The sequence below is a fragment of the Eretmochelys imbricata genome, chromosome 4 (genome assembly GCF_965152235.1).
Source record: "Eretmochelys imbricata isolate rEreImb1 chromosome 4, rEreImb1.hap1, whole genome shotgun sequence".
In the NCBI taxonomy this organism is placed as follows: domain Eukaryota; kingdom Metazoa; phylum Chordata; order Testudines; family Cheloniidae; genus Eretmochelys; species Eretmochelys imbricata.
The window spans coordinates 71,459,021-71,469,183 of NC_135575.1; the positions used below are offsets into that span (position 1 = coordinate 71,459,021).

The 10,163-nt window shown below is 42.8% G+C and overlaps 1 protein-coding gene across 1 annotated transcript in view; it reads right to left on the minus strand.

Annotated features, from left to right (window-relative positions):
- SPOCK3 (SPARC (osteonectin), cwcv and kazal like domains proteoglycan 3) overlaps positions 1–8,046 on the minus strand; it is a 391,822-nt gene extending 383,776 nt beyond the window's left edge. The window contains exons 1-2 of the mRNA XM_077814507.1: positions 8,038–8,046; positions 7,637–7,816 (exon numbers count right to left, since the gene is read on the minus strand). Coding sequence (XP_077670633.1) covers positions 7,637–7,816 — 180 coding nt within the window. The 5' untranslated portion in view covers positions 8,038–8,046. The remainder of the gene's footprint in view (positions 1–7,636; positions 7,817–8,037) is intronic.
- Positions 8,047–10,163: the final 2,117 nt, after the last annotated feature.

The following is a 10,163-nucleotide window of genomic DNA, read 5'->3' on the forward strand; positions in this document are numbered from 1 at the left end:
ACAGAGTGGAACTCCAATTATCTGTTCTAATTGGGACCAGAGCCAGATCAGATAATCAAAAATTCAGATAATCAGAAGAAAGGGCAGGACTCAGCCGGTCATCTTAAATATATATCAGTAAAACATTGTGTTCAATTGATACAGGTTTGTTTTTTTAAAATCAGAGAATGGGGTCGGGGTGTTAATCAATGAAAACTAGGATTTCTGCTCCTCACAAGATGTCAGGGGAGAGCTCATTCAGACCCTGCTTACATAGAGGAACAATGGTTCATGAGCCAATCACTTCTGGACAGGATTATTGTAATGCATCTGGAGCTGAGTTGAAGGTGAAAGCATTTCCCAGTGAAAGAGGACAAGAGAGTAACTTCAGCGTTACAATGCTCCCACCTCACAGCTGACATTGGTGTAACAGTCTGAAATCTGATCTCATTCACTTCCATGTAATAGTTACATCAAAATACCATAGATGTTCCAATCACAGCTTCCTAGTTACATTCATTTATTTGCTATAAACATATTTTCATCACAAAGGATCCAACACAAAAATCATTTTAGTACAATATAAGCATCTTGGAGGTAAAAGGCAATACTGCACGACAGAACAAACACCATATCCACCTAGAACTCCAGGTGGAACACTGTAATTAACATGCTTGCAACAAAAAAGTAGCATGTTTAATTATTAGAAGTGGACTGAAACTTGGCTTTAAATATTGTGTGAAAGTTATTACTCTTAGGGTACCTTTCCACTACTAACACACAACAGACCTGCAGCAGCAAGTCTAAGAGCCTGGATCAACTGACTCAGACTTTAGTACAGAGCTAAAATATAGCAATGTAAACATCCACTTGAGCTGCAGTTTGGTCTCAGAAATCTAGCAAAGGGGAAGGGTCTAAAGCCAATCTGCAGCCTAAGCATGAATGACTACATTGCTGTTTTTTGCCCCATACTGCAAACTGACCCCGAGTCAGTTGACCCAGGCTCTCAGACTTGCTGCCACCGGGCTTTTTTCCCCAAGTGTAGTCATACCCTTCAAGTTTCCTCTAACCACATCTTGGAGTTTGGGTTTAGTATTGATTCAACGAGAAGGACAACACACAAGATTCCATGGAGGTCACCTCTCTGATCAGTATTGTGTGTAATCATTCAATCATAGAATCTCAGGGTTGGAAGGGACTCCAGGAGGTCATCTAGTCCAACCCCCTGCTCAAAGCAGGACCAATCCCCAAATAAAATCATCCCAGCATGGGCTTTGTCAAGCCTGGCCTTAAGAATATCTAAGGAAGGAGATTCCACCACCTCCCTAGGTAACGCATTCCAGTGTTTCACCACCCTCCTAGTGAAAAAGGATCTTTTTCCTAAGATCCAACCTAAACCTCCCCCACTGCAACTTGAGACCATTACTCCTTGTTCTGTCATCAGCTACCACGGAGAACAGTCTGGATCCATCCTCTTTGGAACCCCCTTTCAGGTAGCTGAAAGCAGCTGTCAAATCCCCCCCTCATTCTTCTCTTCTGAAGACTAAACAATCCCAATTCCCTCAGCCCCTCCTCATAAGTCATGTGTTCCAGTCCCCTAATCATTTTTCTTGCCCTCCGCTGGATATTTTCCAAATTTTTCTACATCCTTCTTGTAGTGTGGGGCCCAAAACTGGACACAGTACTCCAGATGAGGCCTCACCAATGTTGAATAGAGGGGAACAATCACGTCCCTCGATCTGCTGGCAATGCCCCTTCTTATACAGCCCAAAATGCCGTTCACCTTCTTGGCAACAAGGGCACACTGCTGACTCATTCAGTTTCTTGTCCACTGTAACCCCTAGGTCCTTTTCTGTAGGACTGCTGCTGAGCCATTCGGTCCCTAGTCTGTAGCGGTGCATGGGATTCTTCTGTCTTAAGTGCAGGACTCTGCACTTGTCATTGTTGAACCTCATCAGATTTCTTTTGGCCCAATCCTCTAATTTGTCTAGGGCCCTCTGTATCCTATCCCTACCCTCCAGCGTATCTACCTCTCCTCCCAGTTTAGTGTCAATACTAACCTTACTCAGGTGGTGTGATTGTGAGCAGTCTCGAACTATAGATAATCTAGATGTGACAGCCAAAGTTAGTTAGGACTTAGTTTCTGGAATATAGTGATGCAAACAAATATAAAAGCTGCATAAAATCTTCTACAGATGGTTGCACAGAGTAAAAGTTTTCAAAAAAAGGTATATAAAATGACAAAGTAACCTTACGTCACAAAGTCAATGTGTGTCTTATTTTAGCATTGCTAATCAGAAGCGTCTTTGTAAATCACCCACGGGTCTCTCATAAAATATATTTATTGTATGATTTATTTATTGTAGATTATAAACCTGCTAAAACATTCAGAATGAAGTACTACTTTCCAATTAGCATCCTGTCCTTTAACTATGGTAAAAGCCTTTTCCCAATAATACAAAACAGCATCAGTAGGAAAGAATACTTCACATTGTTTATAACATCAATAATAGTTGATGTCTCTCCTCAGATACCCAAATTCTTCAGTTGATCATTATGGACTTTGAAAGGACATGTTGGCCACTATTCGTTAAATAAATGTATGCACTGAAGTGCTTGATCCCATCTAGAAAAATGGAAGGTGATGCTTCCAGAACTAACATACTTAAAAGGAGTACTTGTGGCACCTTAGAGACTAACCAATTTATTTGAGCATGAGCTTTCGTGAGCTACAGCTCACGAAAGCTCATGCAAATAAATTGGTTAGTCTCTAAGGTGCCACAAGTACTCCTTTTCTTTTTGCGAATACAGACTAACACGGCTGTTACTCTGATACTTAAAAAAATTTCATTCTCCTTTGTGTGTGACAATCACTCCTAGGCTCACAGCCAACCCGACTGGGTTCCCCAGTCAAGTGCACAAAGCAATAGATTTTCTTTTAGCTGTCAGTTCTAAAGGCATGGAACAACCAGCAGTAATCTTTTCCATGTTGTTTCTGGGTGGCATTGATATCACATCACTACTGTAGTCCCATATCAGGCCTACCTTCCCTTCATAGGCTCTGGCAAGCAAGCAGCAGTCTCTCAATCAGCTATTTGTCCCAGACAGGTTTCTCAGAGTAGAACTGAAGTCTGCACTGCTCCCCCACCAGCACCAAACTGAGTGCTTCTGCATATAGTATCTATCTGAGACAAATATTGAGCTCCCAGCTCTTTAGGAAGCAGTAAAGAGTCAGCAGCTAAGCCACAGATTGAATCCTATTGCAAACAGCATGGGTGGGGCGAGGCATTCGGCATTCTGAAGCAAGAGACGATCACTAGAAAACTTTAAAGAAGTCACAGAAAGAATAAAGTTTTCCCAGGTTTTGTTTCTGTTGGATATATTGTATTATGTATAGTAAGTGTTTAATATAAAAATCAGGTAGTAGGGTTTACAATGTTATAACAAGAGATTATGCTATTACCACTACCCAGTCAACTTGCACACTACTATTTTGAATTAGTGATAATCCACAGAGAAAGAAGAAAGCTGAATTTGAGAATTATTCATTCACCAGATTTCTGGTTATTCACCAGCCACTTCGCTCCAGTTCATCAGCACAAAGCATCATAAACCCAGCAGGATCTGGCCAAGAGAATATTCACCTCAAATTGGCATCTACTACACTCCCCCCATTCCCAGTCACCACTATGCAGTATGTAGCTAAGTGAAAAGGTGGCATGGCTGAAGCACTTAGCAGGCAATTGAAAACTAGTATAGAGTACAATAGCCCTGAGAAGACTGCTTAATTCTGAGCACTGGGTCTGCAGCTAGGCAGCAGTGAGACTGAGGAAACATAACTGGAACCTTAGAGCACCTTTACCCCTCTTTCCTGCACAAGCTGCACTAAGTACAGTTCAGATACAGCCCTGTATCTGATCCATAGGATCTGTCACACTTCTGGCTCTCATGGGAATGAGTACACCTTGTGTATAAAAAAAGTGGGCTAAAGTATTTCTGAGAAGAAAAAAAAAAAACAAAACACCTTTAACATTCTATCCTAAATTTTTGCACAAAACCAGTGACGTCCATGGGAGTTCTGCACATAGATCAATGCCAATGTATAGTAGCCCCCAACATATACACAGCTTTCCAGCGTTCTACACGAGAGACCCGTCTCCTTATAAACCAGTTCCATAATTCTCTACAGATTTGTCACCAAGATCAAGGACTGCAGTGAAAAAAAGACACTCCAGGCAAAGAAAAAAGAAAAAATAATCAGTTACGTGTTTGTCTGAACAATGCTGTAAAGATTCTTTAAGCCAATATTATTACTGAGTTAATGAATGATTGCATTGTTTAAACTTTCCCTAAAATGCTGACATTCTAGGAGACATTAAGTTAAGAAAATTTATGTTAGATCAGATTTAGTTAAAGATCATGTTTATGAACATTCTTTCATTGTGAAATAAAAAAACTTAAGAAATTGAGCCAATGCGGCAGAAGTCAGTCATATTAATCAATCATTATTTCATAAAGTCTTTAATAGAATTTTTTTTTTTTGGTGTGAAAAAAGTATCTCCCGCGAACAACTGTTTTTTTTTCTAGTTTCCTTCTGAATAGTGAAAAAAATTATGAATACAGGCCTCACAAAGCTGCACTTCCAATCTTAACTCCTTATACGTGTGTGTGTGTGTGTGTGTGTGTGTGTGTGTGTGTGTGTGTGTGTGTGTGTAAAGTATATGTATTTGTGCTGTTCTGTCCTAAGGCAGGAGGCAACATTTGCTTTTCTTAAAACTTTTTAAAGCACCAATGAAGTTCCTAACCCCAATTTCAAAGAGTTGTGTTACAAAAAGTCACATAAGTCATGTATAACTAGTAGGATGTGTTTATAACATTTCACCAATTCATTAAAATGTTTTACTCAGTTATCTAAGAATTGAAGGTAGTAGTTCAAGGCTGCTTGAAATTGGTTCTGCCTTTTATTTTATTTTGGCAAACTGCTGGGCAAATGGATACATTCAGTTATTGATTTGCTCCCGTTATATTCTATGGATTTCTGCAAACCCACCAACAGTTTAAAGATAGTAATACTTCACTGCAAAAGACTTTCTACTATAACCACTTCCTAATAAGTTAGATTTCAATACAATAAGCAACCAACTCTTATTCTGTATGAGAAAGATTAAAATCCTCACAGAAATATCAACTTCATAAAACCGTGAGAATGTATATAAAAACAAAGAATAAACCAGCATACTTGTAAGGGTTGCCTAAAAGTGATCTGTATTCAGTGCTCACTCAGAATAGTTACTTTTAAAACCCTTGGGATACCTACCTGTCACAGAGTAAATTATCTGGCTAATATCCAGTATTACAGTATATGCCAATGGGCACCCAAGAGACAGACATTAGACAGCACTTAGCATCTCCAGCCTGTCTGGAAGACATCTTATGGAAGTGATATTGTCTAATTATAAAATTTAACTTATGAGTTGTTTGGCATTGTTCACAACAGTACTTCATCCTATAATATTTACACAGCACTGCATGTTTCTGAAAATATACTGAAGCACAACATCTTAATTTTTTTTAAACAAATATTAGTATTTAAGAGGTGTTTGACATAACTCACAATACAGGTTTTAATTGTGTAAAACATTGTAGAAGTGAATTTCCCATAAATGTAGAATTGGCTCATTTTTTATTCATGCAACCTTAGTTCTCAAGTTCATATCTCACCTTAAAATATACATTAAGCTATAATGTTCAGAAGTGCATTGATATGGCTCCTTTTTAGAAAAAAATCATTTCCCCAGAATCACTAGAGCCAACTACAGAGATGTCTTATCGACAAACTGTAGGAGGCGAACCTTTTGAATATTGAGTCTTAAGCCAATTCAATAAGGGATAAATAAAAATCCACTGAGCAGATAGGGTGACACAAAAGCTACAAGATGTAGGACTTTACAGTTCCTGGAATTGATTGATTGAAAAAACAAACAAACAAACAAACAAACAAACAAAAAACATATATACACCAGGGCATGGCAAAGATAATAGAGAGTGATCATTTAAGTTAACAAACAGTAATGGTATACAAAATAATAATAACCCATTAGCTTCCACTAAATTAAGTTGTCATGTTTGTTATGGCAACAACTGAAGTGATCCGAGACATCAGAACCACTATTTAACGCTCATATTTGGGCAAGAATTCGCTTTAATGTTCAGGTACTATTTCCATGCAGCTGAAATATCTTATGATATACAAGCCATTTATACCCTTACTTAGGTTCCATAGTAGTATATTTCATAAAAAGTATTTAGGAAAAGTAGCAACTATCCATATAGTCTGTTATCCTACTAATACTTTCTCATTAGAACTTCTTGGTGTTGCAAAATGAATTTCAATATTGACAAAAACTGTAAAGTACACACAGCATATTTTTAAGCCAAATTAGTATTTCTGCAGTAATCCATTTCAGGAGAGAGAGAGAGAGACAAAGAGAGACAATCCATATTTCAATAGCAGTGGTGTTAACCTCATTTCAGGGGAAGAAACCACTAGACTCTAAACAGAAACTTACTGTCTTTCCGTTTTACACATGGAACAATTTGTCAAGAGTATCATGATTGCACTTGAACTGATTTGTGGAGCTGAACCCGATTTGTCTTCATTGCCTGCACTGGCAACTGCCTCTTCCTCTCTTTTCACTTTGCTCCTTTGACGCCTTGTGAATTTCATGTTTGGGCTACAGAGGTCACTGGAGGCCAAATGCTGGTACAGTGTTTCTATCTCCCATTCTAATGGGGAAAAATAGCTAGCTAGGTGGGCTATGCCCTAGTAAAAAGTGACTGACTAGCTCTGGATTAGCTCACACCTGACATCCTAAACACTGGAAACGGAAGAGGGCAGTTTATTACAGGGCTCCTCTCAAATCAGGTGGAAAGAATGGCAGACATACCACAGCTAACGATGCAACAGCCAGATCCGACCGGGGGAGCCTCCTTTACTTGAGTGACCCTTTGCAAAAGACATAGTCCGAGTTAACCCTTGTATTGTCACCTCCAAGGAGGCCTGGGGCTTAAGAAGGGGGGGGCGCACACGTCGTCCTTTAAAAGTTAATAGATCAACAAAGATCAGCACTTATGATGCCAGTACTAACCCTGCGCAAGTAGCCCCTTCTCCCCCCCCCCCCCCCCCACGGTTGAGCCGACACCCCCCCGCACCGCCAGCTCTAGCTTAAAGTTCTTTAAAGGCCTATGAGCGACCGGATCGATCCTTATTGCTCAGCAGCAGGAGCACATCAGGGATCGCCTAGCAGCAGCACCACCGTGGGAGGGCACATCTTCCCCTCGCTCGCTGTGTGTTTACACTCAGCGCACCGCCATGGTGCGGAAACATCATTCAAGAAAAGTTCAGCCCGCACCGCTGCGATGGCTGCGCAGAAGGGCCAATATTTTGCAATGCCATCAAAGCCAGCCTGCAGGGAAGAATTTAGCACAGCCTCGCTCCAGCCTTCCGGGGCCGGGCGGAGGGAACGTGCAAGGTCTGCCATAAAGACGCGAGAGGGTCTGAGAACTTATGCCCCTTCCGCCGCCCTCCCCCAGCTAGAAGGGCCGAACCCACCCGCGGGTGCACCCAGACGAGTAGGTGGGGAGGGGTTGAACTTACGTCTCGGAATTTGTTCCACTGTCCGACCTCCTTGTCATACTGGGAGACGGTCGTGAGCCATTGTTTATCATCCAGAAAATTGCCGGGGTCCGACCTGCCCCCGGCCGCCGCTGCTGCTGCTAGACCCTGGCTGTACCAAGCTGCTGCACACACGCACATGAAGGCTGCCACCTTCAGCATCTGTGCAAGAGGAGACACAAAGCGAGGGGGGTTCACAAACAAGAAGCCACACCACAGTGCCACAGGGGAGCGCTCCCCGGGCAAAGGACGGGCGGGAGGAGGGCAGGTAGCGGGAGCCGGGGAGAGGCGCGGGAGGGATGTTCGCTCCCTCCCTCCGCAGGGCAGAGAGAGAAGGGGAGCTGAAGCCGGGGCGCGTGGAGCAATGGTGCCTAGCCCATCACCTTGCTGCAAGCCCCGCACCGGGCTCCCCGCTCCTACTGGAAATGCGGCTCGACGCTGCCAACTCCGGCTCTTTCTGGAGCTGCTGCACGCGCCGCCGTCGCGAGCCGTCCACTCAGCTCCCTGCGCGCGTTCCACCCCGCCCTCCTCCCCGGCCCTCCCCTTGCTCCGCGCACGGCTCCCGGCCAAGGCCCGCACAGGGCGGCGGGGCAAGCGGCCCCCGAGGCAGGGGCGAGGAGCGCGCGGGTTCTACTGAGCCCCGCGGAAGCTGACGCTGCGGGGGGAATCAGCCCCTGGCTTTGACGAGGATCATTTCGCTAGCGCTTTGTTTGCCACAGAAAGGCTAAAACCAGAAGCCCAAGTGGTTTGAAAAACTTCGCCCCCAGGCCACAAAATGTACTAACGCCTCGTTCCTGGGGCTTGTTGTTTGCTTTCTACCCTCCCACCTTGGCAGAGCTTCTTGTGGGAAACTCTTGACAAGAAACTAAAGGCTGGTTTTTGCAACAGGTGTGTTTAATACGCCAGTAATCTCATTCAGTTTATTGGGGCTAATCACATGGGGAAAGCTAAGCATGCCTGTAAATGCTTGCAGGATTATTGCCTGGGAGCCAGATTTACAAAGGTACATTGGCACTTAGGTAATTATTACCCAATTTGCTTAGAAGCTTTTATAAATCACAGGTGCCTATCTGCATCTTTAGGCATCTAAACGTGTATGTAAATCTGGTCCTAAAAACCCCCTTTTCAAAAGTGGTTTAGGCACCAAGGTATTTAGATGCCTAAAGATGTCAGTAGATCAGGTGCCTAGTGTGATTTTCCAAAGCACCTAACTCCCTTTAGGAAAATTGCACTAGGTATTTGTCTGCATCTTTAGTCAATAAGTCTGTCTTTTAGGAGCCTAAATCTCATTAAAAGTCAATCTCACGCCTAAATACATAAATCACTTTTTAAAATGTTGCCCTAAGAGCCTAGTGAAATTCATAGGAACTGCCATACTGGATCATAGAATCATAGAATATCAGGGTTGGAAGGGACCCCAGAAGGTCATCTAGTCCAACCCCCTGCTTGAAGCAGGACCAATTCCCAGTTAAATCATCCCAGCTAGGGCTTTGTCAAGCCTGACCTTAAAAACCTCTAAGGAAGGAGATTCTACCACCTCCCTAGGTAACGCATTCCAGTGTTTCACCACCCTCTTAGTGAAAAAGTTTTTCCTAATATCCAATCTAAACCTCCCCCACTCAGTCCAGTATACTGTTCCCAACAATTGCCAGCACCAGATGCTCAGGAAGAAGGTGAAAGGAACCACACATTAGGCAGATGTGGGATAATTTTATCACCCACCCCCTATGAAAGTTACAGCTTAGCTTGTAATATGACAGATATTATGGACACATGGACTATCTTTGAGAATACTGTATCAACTTTATAAACATTACAAGTATCGTATGGGCTAGGGTTCATACTTCAGCTCCACAGCAGGTGATGCGGGGGGGGAGAGGAATTATAGGAGTTTACTGCAGGAAGGGAGGTGGGGGATTAATGTAGCTAGTCTGAAAAAGCCTTACCCACTTGAGGGGAAATTGGACATCCTGGTTTGAACTGTTTACAGTAGACTAACAAACAAAGAGCTGAGAACTGTATAAAGTGACCACCCTGGGGGAAAGGAAGTACTAAGTCACTCCACCTCAGTCCAGGAATTGACATGACACTGTCACCAAGCAGAACAGAACCTGTGAGAGGGGTTTAGAAGTATTCATTCCTATGAGGAAAGGAGTACTTGTGGCACCTTAGAGACTAACCAATTTATTTGAGCATGAGCTTTCGTGAAGTGAGCTGTAGCTCACGAAAGCTCATGCTCAAATAAATTGGTTAGTCTCTAAGGTGCCACAAGTACTCCTTTTCTTTTTGCGAATACAGACTAACACGGCTGTTACTCTGATTCCTATGAGGGTCTCTGTGTGGAAGACGGATGATAGCTTGGCAAACTTGGATCAGCGTGTAAGATGTTTATTGTTTTTAAGATATATTTTCTCTGTAATGCTTGTATTCTGAGTAAACAATGCTTTGTTTATGAAGGTTGACTGGTCACTGGTTAACATGTCATTGTCCCCTGAGAGAATTGTAAGTG